General features: G+C 35.5%; 1 protein-coding gene across 2 annotated transcripts; it reads right to left on the bottom strand.

Moving 5' to 3' along the window:
- Nucleotides 1–1012: 1012 nt before the first annotated feature.
- Nucleotides 1013–15181, bottom strand: LOC130803624 (protein transport protein SEC31 homolog B). Of its 2 annotated transcripts, none has more exons than XM_057667814.1 (22): nucleotides 14491–15181; nucleotides 13030–13084; nucleotides 12815–12937; nucleotides 11108–11204; nucleotides 10978–11014; nucleotides 10775–10883; nucleotides 10641–10698; nucleotides 10203–10300; nucleotides 9976–10095; nucleotides 9107–9149; nucleotides 8799–8920; nucleotides 8590–8717; nucleotides 7925–8480; nucleotides 7695–7787; nucleotides 7057–7242; nucleotides 6749–6959; nucleotides 5671–5780; nucleotides 5396–5563; nucleotides 3252–3377; nucleotides 2883–3168; nucleotides 1871–2109; nucleotides 1013–1416 (listed from the first exon to the last, which is right to left on the bottom strand). In XM_057667814.1, exons 1-22 carry the CDS (start codon nucleotides 14805–14807, stop codon nucleotides 1324–1326), a joined length of 3375 nt encoding a protein of 1124 aa, XP_057523797.1. In that variant the 5' UTR covers nucleotides 14808–15181; the 3' UTR covers nucleotides 1013–1323. The 2 variants fall into 2 exon arrangements, with proteins under 2 accessions (XP_057523797.1, XP_057523798.1); XM_057667815.1 differs by having other exon boundaries at nucleotides 3252–3374; nucleotides 14491–15172.
- Nucleotides 15182–16126: the final 945 nt, after the last annotated feature.

Genomic DNA, 16126 nt, shown 5'->3' on the forward strand with positions numbered 1-16126 from the left:
CTATTAAAGTTGGTATTATAACCTATTAAAGTTGGTATCCCCAAATAGGTTATAATACCAACTTTAATAGATTTTAACACTAACTCCAAATACCAACTTTAATCTGTTATAATACCAACTTCAATAGTTTATAACACCAACTCTAAATAGAATCAAACGCGTGCGTCAGTTTTTTGATTTTTCTCTTTTTTGTTTTATTTATTGGGTCTGGGCCTGAAGAGTTGTTTCTTATAAAGACGGTCTCTCAGAAAATGCGTTATTCTTTTTGTTAATGGCATGCTAGAACGGGAAAATGGCTATATGCCTTGGAATTTGGATTTAGACACTAAATATTCATACTCATAAACAAAACTGCTATATTAGTAATATATTACTTTCTCTGTTTTAAAATACTTGCTACATTACAACTATTGGCACTACTTATCATTCAAACTTATTTTATATATTACGACTAATTTGTAAGAAAAAATATAGTCAAGTGGGATCTTGTTTGAATCGTCTAATGGCACACTTTTATAGTATTAACTTTTTATAATTTATAGATGTGCTTAGTTCAATATATAATTAATCAAAATTACACATTAAATTGCGTAAAAAGTCAAATATAACAAGTATAATGAAATGAGAAAGAAGAAAGTATTAGTACAATGAATGGATAGATTGGAAGATTTACTCTTAATTTTGAAAGTAGAGAAAGAGTATGAATTATGATTGTATTATAAATTATTCAAGTAGACTAGGAACCCTACATGTAAAAGAAGAGAATACATAATTTATTTAGATCGGCTATAAATGGAATTCGTAAGTCCATCTTCTAATAATTTGCATCTGCAAAATAAACATGTAAAGTCGGAATCGAAGGAAGTGTAGTTTCTTATAGCCTTCCTACTTACTACTTCTCTTGAGTGAAGGTAAAATCAAGAAAATATTGAACTGAAAAACTGAAGTTCGTTTGTTCTTTCTTCATTGAATATACGTCGGTTTGCATACTTGCATTCATAACCAAAAGGAAAAGAAAATGAGTAATACAATATTTTGATGTAATTGAATCTAATACTACAAAATGTTTTGAGAGGCAAAACAATCTGAACAAGTGTACTGAAGACCTGATATCTACTTTTCTACCTGCCTCAGACAAAATAAACACACTGAAATAACAGTCAAAAGGCTCAGTTTAAGACCTATCGAATTGTAAAAGACGGAAAAAGAGCTCTCATATCCCGAATATATGGAGTACGAGGTCTTGTGTACATGGATGGGGAATCACAGTCCGACAATGTAAATATCAAACAAAGACGATGTTCTCATACTGCTGTATAAAACTCACAACCTAACATTCTGCCTCAATTTAATCATTCTCTTCAGATTTGATAGCCAGGAGCCGCACTCATCCCATTCACTTGTAGTGAGGAGTACCTGAACCCAAAACAAAAAACAAGTCAAAAACATGAAAAAGGATTACATTCCGGACCAATGTCACGTGGTTCACAAATCCCATTGTGAATCAAGAATCAAAAAAAGTGAATTATGATCTATATTGGGCTATTTTTAGACCAGTTTGAGACAATCCGAATTCGAAAAAACGAATTAGGTAGCGAATTTCTCCCTTTGTAGTCTGTCCCCATGAATTTGTATTTAAAGCATAAGACAAAACTTAAGTAGAAGAAATGATAAATGAGATGAAGTGAGAGAATAAATATGTGGACGAGATTAAAAGAAAACGAGTGGAACCATTGTCAAACAAGGAAAGGATACAAAGTAAATGGGACAAACTTAAATAGAAATGAGTGCAATTCATGGGACTGAGGGAGTATAAAGTATGTTATACTGATTCGGATAAGCTTATATCAGAGTTAATTATAGAGTATACCTGGATCTGTAAAGCAGTGCTATAGTCACCATTATCTAATGCTTGACAGAGTTGAATGAGCTTATCAGCAGCATTCTTAGATATGTCTCCAGTGTTTAGGTTTTTGAACAAAGCTCCTAACTTCCTCGAATTATCTTCTATTTCTTTCTTCTTGGCAGCGTTTGCACGAGCTCCTCCAAGCGCTTCTGAAGTCTCATTGTATAATCTTGTCAATGTTGCTACAACAGGCTTCAGGTGTGCTGCAAAAGCAAAGCCAAATAATTGAGGAATGCAATGTTGAGAGTAGGTCTGGCGTAGGTCTAGCGGAAGCTAAAACCGACCTGAACCTAACCCAAAATAAGTGAGTTTTGGTTGAGACTTTTGAACCAATTAATTAAATGGGTCGATCCAACCTACTCTGTGTTAGGTTAAGATCAAAATTTTAGTCAAGAAATAAACTTGTATAACCCATTTAATTAAATGAGTGTAACCTTCAGTTAATTCTTTTGATATTTTCTTTCTTTTTTTTTCATAGTAAACAATAAATAACTCATAAACTAAAAGTTCATAATTGAGATCCAAAAAATCCATAGTCAATGTTAAAAACACTAAAATGAAAACCAAAAACTCTGAATAGGTTAGGTGAGTCGAAATCAAATCGACTTAATCAGTAATAGATCAAGTCAGGGTTGTATTTTCAACCCAATCAACTAAACGGGTTAGGTTTGGGTCAAGGAAATATTAACCCTTATATGTATAACCCAAACTCGATCTGTTTGTTAGATGAGAGTAATAGACAAAATATAAATATACTAACATTCATTACTCTGAAACAAAACAGAATACAACATTAACTTAATAGACTAGGTGTAACTAGCTAACCATAGAACTAGGAACTTATTCCATGTTCAACAAAATGAGGTTTCGCCAAAGGAAATGATAAACAAGGTTACTGGGGGATTCTTTTTCAAATAGTCACTGAAGAAGGTAAAGAGTCAAAATGAAAAAAGATATTTGAAAAAGGCTATATTACCGGGCACGCTTGAAGTATCAGCAGTTTGCACAGTTGGTGGGGGAGCTTGAGGTACAACAGCAGGCTGCACTGGTGCAGGTTGAGTTGGACTTGATGGTTGCATAGAAACCATCCCAGGTCTTTGAGCAACAGCACCAATATTGTTCACTGGCATAAAACCCCTTGGGGTTGGTGTAGGAGCCATAACTTGGGGCATCCTTTGAGGGGTACCTGCTGCTTGAGGCGGTATAGAGCCAAGTGAACCAGGTCCAGGTGGCCCAGGTTGGAAACCCGGGTTCGTAGGTCCCTGCATCATGCATAAAATGTTAATAGAACAGAATGAAGAAAAACTACTCACATGAATAACGGAAAAGGCAGGGATGGACTAACAGGATAAAGCTGCGAACCCAATGTAGGTGGTTGATATTGCTCAGCATTTCTCAAAACTGGAGCAGAAGCTGGGACAAATGTCCTCGGAGGAGGTTGAGAACTGACTGCTGGAGGAGTGAAGCTCTGCTGCAAGAAAGATAAAATATTATTGATGAAAGACAATCATAATCAACGCCACTATCTCACAGAAGCTTATTTCAACTTCATATAATGAGCTTAATGATACTAGTGTTGAAAACATGAGAGAAGAGAGACAAGAAAAAAAGAGAAGAAAAAGCTAACTACATTGTTAATATTATCACACTTGATAAAGCTCAATACAAAGTTGTCGTTTAAAGAACAATGAAAAAACTAAAGCTAAAAATTAGGAAGTGATTTAACACTATAAACTACACACTAACAACATTACTCCAACAATCTATAACCACTAAATATTAATGATAAAAAAGATAAAACATTATTTCACTTAATAAACAAAACTACTTTACTTTGAATCAGAAATTTAACATTATTTGATTCCATATTTTGTTTTAGTGGAAGCAAAGAATCAAACCTGGTTTAGGTCTTGATAACATGTAAGTTAAAGGACCAAAAGAAAGTAGAAGGAATTTTGTTATAGAATAGTCAATAAACAAGAGGACTCAACCAAAATACTAGTCTAGTAGATGAGAGCGACTCATTTACTCTATAAACCCCACATTAGTCGCCCATACAATCGATGTGGGACAAAGTCCAATAACCTTATAATGGCCTCAAACCATTCCATTACATTAGAACCCCCATAGGTTCCAACGTCCTCATTGGTAAGGGTTGGGTTAAGCCAGGCCACCACTTCGAGTTGGATCCTCATTGGCGGCTAACTTAACCTAGACCACCACTCTTGAGGACACCACTCTGAGTCGGCTCTACAGGGTCGTTCCTAACCATAGGCAAGGTAGGCATTTGCCTAGGGCCCAGAATTAGAAAGGGCCCTAAAATTAGAAAATGCTAGTTAATGGAAGTAGACACTTAAAAATTTGCAATTTATGAGTAGTTCTTTTATCATTTAAGTATTATATGACACGTCTACATTTTTAATGCTAATTATAATATATAGGGTCCGTCTTTGTTATTTTTCCAAACACCCGTTTTGTTCATAATTCATCCTCCATAAGTAGGCCCATTTCTTTCAGTTTGCCTATTGCCCATACAATGCCAAGTAACGGCACTGCGGCTCTGATACCATTGTTTTTTTAAAAAAAAAAAAAAAAAAAAAAAAAAAAAAAAAAAAAACCTCACCCAAAAGACTAGCCTAGTACGTGAGAGAGCCTATTTACTCTATAAACCCCCACATTATTGCCCATACAATCAATGTGAGACAATGTCTCAACCTTGTAATGGCCTCAAATCCATTCCATTACAAATTTACAAAGGAAGAAAGCTACAACACAGGAAAATACTAATGCATAACAATTCTTCTTATTGATGACAAACGGTAAAGAGCCATTAAATAAGAATACAACGAACCATGTTTTCTAAAATTAAGCAAATTGCTAAAACTAAGCAGTAACTGATAACGTGTAAATACAAGTTACCCACTAATACTACTACAAGAAAAGTTGTCAAGTCTAAAACTGCAAATCCAGCATATTTCAGATAAGTTCAGTAGGCATTAAAATCTTAAGTATCTCAGATTGTTGACCCCAGGACATGGACACTTCATTCTAGGCTACAAGCATGGAATCTTCTAACAGAATAGCTGAAATACAGGAACTGGACAACTTTAGTTTTTCTTCAATTCTAAGTTGCTAGAGTATTGATTATGTTAAGGTTAGATATTAAAAGTATTTATAAGTCGATTCAGATTAAAAGTAGAAGAAAATGCAAAATCATATGTGAATTTTTAAGTTGATTCGGTGAAACCACATGGAGATACAACCATAGTCGATTCAGATTAAAGGTAGAAGAAAATTAAAGACTTGTCAGAGTTATTGATGTACTTTATGAAGCTGACCCCAAATGACCACAAAATGCTTAATACTTTGCTACTTTAAATCACTCATATCAACAACAGTTGACAAGCAGCGCTGATTAGAATGATATAACTAAACAGGTACTTAGACTCTCAACAAATGAGTACTGTGTATATATGCTGGAAATTTTACCTGGGGAACCTGTTGTGGTTGAGGTGGAACAAACATCTGGGCAGCAGGTGGCGTTGGCTGATAAGGTGTGGGAGCTGCATATCCTCCGTCATAAGAATGGGGCTGTGCATAATTTCCACCATAATGACCAGAGCTAGGAGTTGGCTGGACATGACTAGTTCCAGTACCCTGTCACAGAAAGGAAGTGTTATAAAACAAGGAAAGGAAATTGCCAAGAACAGACGATCTCAACTCTCAACCATAAAACTGAGAAAACAAGGGTAGCAGAAATTTACTGGGTAATACGATTGAGAACCATCACCATAACTGCCAGAATCTGCACCATACAGAGATACTGATGGTGTTTGCAAAGTCTCAAAAGGAGTTGGTTGTTCAGCTTCTTTCTCTACAAAAAGGTGCTATGTATCAGAAAATTGTCCAAAAATTGAAAATAAACAAGAATTTGCAGCAATACTGTTAAATTAATAAACAACAGTTCCTTGTTGGTGCAATATTTCCTTAGCTTTTATAGTTACACCAGAGGATTCAGCATCAATCAAGGAGAATAATAACTGAGCACAGAATTCATTCATTGAAAGTTTTAGCCCTGACAAATTTATTTCACCCAGTTATAATTGTTTCATCTATATTTTATATACCTTTCTAAAATTTACTTTTTCTCTAGCTCACTATTCATTTAACTATATAAGCCTAAATCTCTTGTGCGACTGTACTAATATAATGCACCAAGACTCCATGACAATTTGGTCGTTAGATATATGTCCACATCATTTATCGTACAAACTGAACCCTAAAAGGGTTAAATGAAGACATTAGGACTTCCAAGGATACCAACAATCAAACGAACTTTGTCAAAGCCCCAGAGATTCCTTGTGCTACTAAAAGCGAGAAGCAGACAATATTCAGTTCCACCCATGTTTAAATCACTTTCAATCTTCAGAAAAGCTATGATGGAAAGCATCGCCTGATTTCTTTCATCATTTGCAAATGAAATACTGAACACTGATCAAAGAAATCAGGAACTAGGAACTGTAGAATTTCCTCCCAAATTGAGTAAATATTCGCATTCAAAGTCTTCGAGCCAAGTTTGAGGCTTAAAGGAGACATTTTATTAGATTTCACCTAGTACTAATAAATCACTCACAGCTTACAAGTGACAACTGAAGTGTCATACAAAATACACTTGTCTAAATTTCCAGAAAGTAATCAACACAAGTTTTCCAGAGAGGGTAATCAATTGAACCTTCAAGGGTACACACAGCACAGGAATAAAAAGATCAATAAGACTGGGTGCAAACACCCTGAAACTGTACCCAGAACAATATTCTAAAAAAGAAGCACAAAAAAAATTACCAGGCTGTGAAGAAACTGTAATGCGCTCTCTTAGGATGACAAGCTCAGGAGATATATCCTCCCCCAAAAACTTCAGAAATTCCATTGCTGTGGACAACTGCCCTTGACTGGCCAAAATTTCAGCATATTTTTCAACTAGCTTGCACAAGAATGAACTAAACCGCTTCTGTCCAGTGGCTAAGGCAAAAACTATTGTCTTTTCCATTAAATCCTACACATTCAGAAAACAACGAAAAGAGATAAGCATCTAACACAGATTTTGCAACTCAAACTGTTTTAAAATGCTAGTCAGCATCAAAAAGTCTTACTTGTAGACGATCAACATATGGTTTTCCCTCGGCCTTTGCTGATAGGCATTGTGACCATATCTCCACAGTTTTATCAATATTCCCAGCACAGATGTAACAAAGAGTAGCAGCCAACGTGTTACCAGCAACCAAGAGTTTGGAGGCAAGCTCATCACAAAGCAAAGTCCACTCTTCTCCTTGTGCAAACTGCCATGAGCAATTCTAAACCATGAACATATTAATAAAAAAATTGAAGCACGTATGCTTCATTAAAGTCTTGGAAGTCCAAATAATGACTTCAACAAGATACAGGTCCAAGCCAGTGACCCATCTTTCATCAAAGATAATGATTCCTATTTCATTAGATTGCTAGAAAGAAAAACTATGAGTGAAACCTGAAAGATGCCTCTAAATCCAGCTAGCTGACAAAGGCTTTTGTTTTATGGGGAAGGGCAGGGTATATGCCATGATAAGGATAACAATTAACTACTATCAACATGATATATACAAAAAAAAAACTTTAAAACTACAGAGTATTAAACATATACAAAGCAAAGGCATAAGACTTTATAGCCACGTTTTGTCAGATTCCGTGATCAAAATCCCAATGCAGCTCTACATTGAAAAATAAATGCAATATAAATGGATGGATAACTCACAGTGCAAAGAAGAGCTAAAGTCTCCTTCCATGACTTGAGAGGTCTTGTGTTCACAAGGCTCATGAGGTCATGATTCACCATTGCAGAAACAACCTGCAAACAAACCCAGTATCATAGAGGTGCATTGAAAAGGCAAGAGCTTCACACAAAAGTTTGAAAAAGATGATCACTATGCCAAGTCTAATATTCATAATCAATAAGAAAACACAGTCCAAATAAATATCACAAACCTGGAGATAAGGCAAGCGACTTGTCTTCAGATACTGATCACGTGTTTTTTCCCATAATGAAGCACCACCAACATGAGCAATCACCAGAGCATCAGCCATTTTATTTGCAGATATGCATAAGGTAACCGCCTCTTTGTAGTTCCCAACTACCAAGGCACGCTGAACGGCATCGTCAAATTCTGGATCAGAACTCTCCTCTAGAATATCGGCGTCTGGTTGTCTCGGCTCCTCAGTAGGAGCAGCTTCTCCAACAAAGTTGTTGCTTGCACTTGATACAGGAGTTTCAGCTTTAGGGCTAGGAAGGTTGTTAAAAAAGTCTTCTCCATTGTCAAAAAACTTGGGAGTAGTTTCCTGCACAGAAACAGAGGCTGGCTTCTCTGCTTCATGGTCTTCAAGCCCAAAGGCATTGACTTGCTGCGATAAATCATCTTGAACACTCTCTTTCACTTCTTCTGGCACACTGAAACCTAAATGCGCTAAAAGCTTTGACCTCGCTGTTCCCTCATCTTCAAACATAACTTTCAAGAAGCCCCAAGTTTCTATATCATCTTCAGACCTGCAAACACGGGAGAATGACACAAGATGAAAAAGGAAAAATATTAGCAGCACTACAGCCAGGAAGAAATAGAATATTAATAGAGCTCGTTGTTAGTCCAGTTACATACACAGATTCTTGTGATTTCCTATCACATAGAACTCTAAGAGAGGATCTTTCTCCATTTTGGATGGCAGCTTTAAATTCAGATGAACGACTCACCAAACTATCTTCTGTTACCACGTTATGGACATAGACCTACAATATAAAAAAATAAATTGTCAATTGCAATTTGCAATCACAAATATAGGATATAAGAGGCAGATGATTAGCCAGTACCTCTGAGGTTCCACCTGAAGCACCAGCAGAGGCTGCCTTAGAGTGAAATGAAACAAGCTTTCCGCCAAAACCAAAAGAAACACCCACTGGTCGATTATACCATTTTGGAGCCTTCAAAGGTGCTGCTTAGATTCACAGAATATAAAACTATAAGCAACCAATAACAAAGATGGACACATAAAACCAACAGGGTAAATAAATTGAAGAATGAATCATTGCTTAATGCCATATGGAAAATTGATCAAGTCAGATAAAGAGCATTAAAAGACACTAAAAGGACCAGTAGCTTATTCAGAGGTCATACAAACCTGCAGCAAAATCAGTTTCTGCAATCCCGTAACGATTGCAAGCCTGTGGATCACAGAAAGGGAAAACCAGTTATATACAAGTGAATCCAGCAAGAAAGTAGAACAAACAATATAATTTGCTATATCAAACAGAGTTATACAGAAAAGTATATCAAAGAATCAACAGAGGGGAAAAAACAACAAAGGAATTAGCAGAAACACATGAAATGTGATGTCGTTCAGCCAAATCAGTTCGAGAAGCTTTGAGCCACGAGGCCAGTCCAGACCAAAATGAGCAATATTGCACTATATCACAATAAATTCGGACAACTTACCACCTCAAATCATGTCACCAATACATTCACCAAGTAACATGATGCGGCCAAGCCGACAAGGACAACAATATTCCCTAATTCAGATCTAATTTAATTCAGGACCAGCTGAAGTGGTAAAGAGCTGGTCTATTAACACCATGATGTACTGTTCCAAGACAAAATAAATCAGATATATAGAAGGCTCATCGTTCCGAAAATTTTTCTCATTTGCATCAGCCAGCAAGTCAACATACCCCCTCAGTTTTTATATTTAAAAAAGGCCAGTTGACACTGAAAATTTTTGTAAATCTATTAGGTCAACACTTAATAATAATGTAAATTGACAAGTAATTATGCATCGATGATATAACAGACTCAGCATCTTACTCTAATAAAAAAAAATGTAACTAGAGTGACATCAACACTCAACAGCGTAAAATGATTTGTATTGTGAAAATAAAACAGGCTAAAATGCCTTATATTTCAACTCAAAGGCAGCACAACTCTTCCAGCTTTTTCCACAAACAAATTATATCAAGAATGTAGACCTCCACAGTGTGCTAAAACAGAGCATACCTCCATATTGTAAAAGCCAATTTTCCCATCAAATGAAGACGCAGAAATAACCCCGGGTATCTTTGGGTACCAGTGTACATCAAAGTTCCAATTAGTTCCAGCAGGCAATTCACAAACCATCTGCAATTGGTTCAGCCAGAAGTACACCACATCAAACATGAAAGTAAGAAAGATGAAGTCTTCTACAATACAAAGAGAATGGTTCATATCCCACTGGCATGGCATACCTCTCCAGAACTGATATCCCAGCAAATTGTACGGTTATCTTTAGCACAAGTAAGTAAGTAGGAGCTCTCACTGGGGCACCAGGCCATTGATATTACACCTAATTCATGATGAAATGGAAAAGATAGATGGTCATGATTAGCCTCAAAACATAGCAATTAATTATCTTTAAAAGCTGAAATGAACTAGGAATTCTTGTGCAAGATGTAGAAATGTGGAATCTTCACATATCCCAGCTCAAATGTAGCTAAAGTTATGCAAGAGAGGTATATATCCTAGGCATCTTTAAAATTAAGCAAGAAAATGTAAAGACGGTGTTAATAATCAATCTAAAAAGGAGAAGAGAAAAAAAAACCTCAAGCTGAGCCCAGACACAAACTGTTTGATGAAATTACAACTGAAAACACTAAAGATGCAGTCGTACAGAACTAGATAGATACCTTTTGAGTGTCCTGCAAACTCCCTCACAGGTGACATAGTATTACGCATATCCCACAGCTGCAGTGATCATGCTTTCTTTAGAAGTGAAACAGAAAATTAATATAAACTAAGTAGAAGTAAAGAAGATTATTACCTTCAGAGAAGGTGAACTATCATCATCTGATGCAACAACAAGCTGAGTTGCCACATCAGGATGCCACTGCAAAACAGAGCAACGCCTTCTGTTTGAATCTGAATAAAAGCTGTCATTGGCCAACAGTTCACAATTGTCAACCACAAAACCTACCAGGTAACAATGAGGAAAACTGAAACAATGTCTAACAGCATCCTACTGACCTGATAACTGACTTCTGCTTCCTCAAATCCCAAACAACTAGAAAATACAACACTCAGTAAATCACTGGTGGAAATGAAACTGCTTAAAGACTTCATGCCCATAAATAACGAGTAATAAATTCCTTCGTACCAGTCAAACCATTGTATGAGGTGGAAGCAAAAACATGTTGGACTTTCCTATTCCAAGATAAGTATGAGATTTCACCTTGAGTAGCTGCACCATTACCCTGCATCATCGCATCTCACCAGTTGTCATGAACATTATCTAATATATGAGGCAACTACAAATAAATTCACTTGTATTAGACCATTTTCATCCTTTGTGATATCCTTCATGTTATAATTTCCTTTCCCCCTCTTTCCCAAAGATATTTTATTTGTCACATGCCAAAATGTTGCTCAAACTGTTTAAATTTGAAACATCAACAAAAGATTTCTCATCAAAATCTTCGATGAAATACGAACATTATTATTGGACATAAACGTTAACTATAATACTCTTAAGATAGTTATCAACGGAAGAGACAAATTCAAAGTCATGGGAAGGTAGAAGAGATGTAGAAGGAATGAAAAAGAAAGTGCTCGGATGAAGCATAATATGATAGCCATAGTACAAAAATGTGATCTTGGTAGTGATTGCGATTACTATCACAATGATGTGGTAGAAAGAGTGAGTTTGGTTGTCCTTTAACCAAATATCAACCAAAATGTAATGTAAAAACAAGTTCGTGTCATAACGTATGGGAAGCATTGTAAGGGTTATCAAATCTACCAAACCAGTATTACTATGTCGTATATGTAACGATGTAAGAAAACTGTGTTTTAGGTCGGTTTCAGGGGAACCTCATGGTTTCAGCCGATATTTGGCGGGATAGCAACTACATCACTCCTGTTATAGCATCACCATATCCACCACAAGAATTTTGATCATTACAGAATTTTTGCACTATGAGTTTAAACCATAAGATATCCCTTAAATCAGTGTACAACGCTATTCTTTTATGCATTTACTATGTGGGTAGCATATATTTGATAGATTTGACAGCTTTACGACTCAACTGATCTGATATGATACGTTGTGGCTCCGTTTTTGCACTGTGATAATAGCTCCTCAATATTGGAGGAGTGGAAAAGGAACGTACATGTCAAACTCTTAAAATGGGCAGACATGCACAATTAACCGGTTGACTAAAATCATCGATCCAACAACAATGCATTATCCCAAGCATATGAGATCGAGAGAATTTTGCTTTATGAACCAAAATTTAAATTTTGTTAGCATCAACAAATAATCACTTCTTCCAGTGATGTCACTCAAATATCAAAAACTCTTGAACTCCAAGTTCTTTGTATTCCTATTTACTTCTTCAATTCAAGTCATCTTATCCTCAATGTTTACCACTCCTAGTTGTCTTCTAATATCCTTCATTTGTATTATGTCTCTCAAGGTATGCTCGCACAATCACATAGCATACACATCTTGTCCACTCCCAACTTTATTTGGTAATCCTTCTATATAAAAAAAAACATTCTGACCCCTAGATAAATTAGAGTGATGAATCAACAATCAATACTCTATCCAGATATAAATCAAAGCGAATAAGGGACAACAAGTGATTTTTAAAGAATTTTTCTTGATCTATTTCTCGCAACCTTTTCTTTTCAAGATATAACATCATAACCACAGTTTCCAAAGTCTATTGTACTTTTATGTCAGCATGACTAGTTGTCTATTATTTTTTTAGTTCCATTATACAAAAACCTAATATCTTTCAAATTCTGAAATCGAGGAGCTTGAAGTCTTGAGCTCATTAAAAAAGCTATAAAAATAACATACCCGAAGATGAAGGAAATTGGTAGACTCTGCTAGAGATTTCATATCCCATATGCGTATTTCTCCATCATCAGCTCCGGAAGCAAGCAAGTGTGGTGTTAAGGGATTAAATTCCAAACCACGAACCTACAATGATAAACAAGCGACATAACTTGTGATGAGACAAAAACCAACAACTAAAATGGCGATAGCATGAGAAATCAGAAAACAAAACTTACAGGCCCTTTATGTTGTGCCAGTTGTTTAACAAATGCATTACCATCTGTCTCAGAACTGGAAGATCAAAAATGTTTCCCACAAAGGAAATGGATAAAAGGGGAACAAGAATTAGTATCCATGTTATTGGCAGCCAAGAATTACAAAATGAAATGATAAGAAATAGTTTAATACCAATCAAGAGAAAAAAACACCCTAAGAAAAACATTGCACAACATAAGCAGTCAATAACCACTTGGCAGAAAAAAAATTATTGAAGATAAGCATTATATTACCCATACATAACGTCCCATTAGATCAGCTTCGAAATTTCATTAAACAAGAGACAAAATGCTTTTGAACCAACTCTACATTGTGTTTGGTTTAGTTTGGTGCTTCCATTCAGTACTAGAGCACTAAAGAACCAAAGCAAAGTAATTGGTTATATTGGCATTTTAAAGAGCACATTAACTTTCTAGCTTCTACATAACAGAAGCTAACTACATGAAAGAGAAAAAGAGGCAATTATAGTTTATGTCCAAACCTATCAGAATCTGATTTCTAACAAAACCTCAAAAATGCCACCAATTAATTTCGAAAAAAGCTGAAAAACTGAAAACAGTAACATTTCATTTTCCCTCTCTAGCATGCAGCTGCCCATGCATGTTATAAAACCAAGATAAAAACCAAACTTACAAACTTACAAATCCTTTACTAAAATCTTAAAAATTATGTTGGAATAGAGCATTTCTAATACTTCAACATAAAACTTCAAACAACAGGTAACCAAATTCTTAGTTTAAAGACTGTATACTCTAGTCTAGATGTCCTTATCATTTTACTAAATTTTCTATTTTTATTTGTCTCAACCAAATTCTTCGCCACTTTCTTTAATTTGCATCCACACATTTTAGAAAAATTATATCATTCACACTTCAAACTTTCCATCATATTCCCCAACAAATTAATTATCCCTTAAGAAAGCAAATTTGCAACAATGTAGCAAATTTATAGGGACACAAGAGTGTATTTTATACAAGTTCCTAACACAATTTACAATCTAAATAAGACATCATCCAGTCAACCTTTCTAGTTTTTGGAATCATTAAGCTTGTCAATCAATAATGCTAACTATAAATGCCAATTCTAAAAACACGCTAGGCCACCATATGATGAATCAATGTCAATGCCCAATCCCAACTCACATTATCAACAAAGTTCAAATCATTAACATTTCACCACCATCAATGAGTCTTCCATAACAACTCAAAACAACAGATACTCATTTTACAGCAAAACAAACAGATCCGAATCAAAACAAACACCCAATTCCGCAATTCACATCAAATCAAAACCCTACAAACAAAAAGAGCAAGTAAAACAATCAAATCAACAAAATTCAAACCTGGAAAACCTTAATTCTAGACAAATCAAAAAAAAAAAAAAAAAAAAAAAAAAACCAGGATTAGTAAAATGAGAATTACCGAATCAAAGGCAAAGGATTCCAAAGACCAATAGTGCCATCAATAAGACCACCAGCAATCAATCCCATGGAAAACTCATCCGTATCGGATCCATTTTTCCCCCAAGAAAGACGATTAAACCTTTCGGAGCTAGTACATTGAGCAATCAAAGGAATTTCTTGATCATCCGACTGAAAATCAAGCTTGTAAATCTCAAGTTCTGCCGATGTACTAAATGATAGATCGACAGCACCCGCCATTGTTCCTGCAGCAAAGTATGGTGAATCCGGTGACATCGCTACCGAGGCCGATCTGTTCACGCTCTTTATACACGCCATTGTTGATTGATTTTCGAAGTTCAAATTTAGGGTTTATGGATGAAATTGAAATTGAAATTGAAATTGAATTGAATTGGGAAAAATTTAAGGATACAGAAATCCAATATGAATTGGATCGTTGAGAGAGAAAATCGAAGAAGAAATGAATTCTTACAAGGATTAATTATAAGTACATTTTTATTTTTAATTTTTTATTTTATAAGTTGTTTGAGATTTGTGCTTTTTATATAGAGTACTTGAAAAATGATATTGTGAATTGTGATTATTGAGACGAGAAAAGAGTTGAAATGGAAAGGAATTCTAAGACAACCTCAAGTCCTCAACCAATAAGAAAGACTTTGAATTGCATGTGATGTATTCTAACCAATCAATTTCTCATATCTCCTAAAATTTAAGCACATTCCAAATTTATATGCCATGTGATGTACTAGTAGTGGTCTCTCCGTTTGATTTTCATATAGTAAATGTAAGCCTTGCGTGCCTGCTAACGGTATGTGGCCGGCTAGAATACGATTTAATCCTGGTCTGATAAGGCATGTGACTCGTGGTGTTGATTCATTTTCATTGTAAATGTGAAAATTGTGTTTTACCTATGTGCTTGTGCATATGTTGTACTGCATATATATTTTGCTGAACTTGAGCACGACATAGTAAGATTCATCATCGATCTTGGCATGTGGTACCACATGATCCGACACGATGTCTATGTTAGGTGTGTGTTTAGTTTGTTATATATTTTAGTTGATTAATTGGTGAAAAGGGGGCAAGAAAAGTGAATGAAATAGATGTTTGAATGAGATAAAGAAATAGAATGAATTTGTGAATGAGATGAGATTTTAAAAATAGTTGTAAGAAGGTTGAATGGGAAGTTCGAGAATACAATTTTACCTTTGACACTCTGGAGTCCTCACCATCGATGCCTAGTAGCTTTAATAAGCTCCTTATAGTGCACACCCTTTATTAGAGCAAGTGTCATTTCTCATATTTATAGTGTAGGAGATGACTTTGATCATCTCATAGCCCATAACATAACTTGCACTTTAGAGAAGAATAATTTGTGTAAAATGGAATATAAGGAGTTGAGGTTTGGGCCACTCTATGAGGGGATCAAGGGAGTAAAAATGAAGTATCTTGAACAAAGTAAGAAGGTCCACAACAAGTTCCTTGGTTCATGCCTTGAATGAGGCAAGAATGGGGAAGAAAGTTGCTTTGAATGAGGCACAAGTGATCAAGAGATCAAAGAATGCTATCGACCAAGCGCTCGTTCGAGCAGCTTGGTGTAGAGACAGTTGCGACCTTTCTAATTTAATCTATGCTTG

This window comes from Amaranthus tricolor, chromosome 17, assembly GCF_026212465.1.
Source record: "Amaranthus tricolor cultivar Red isolate AtriRed21 chromosome 17, ASM2621246v1, whole genome shotgun sequence".
Classification (NCBI taxonomy): Eukaryota; Viridiplantae; Streptophyta; class Magnoliopsida; order Caryophyllales; family Amaranthaceae; genus Amaranthus; species Amaranthus tricolor.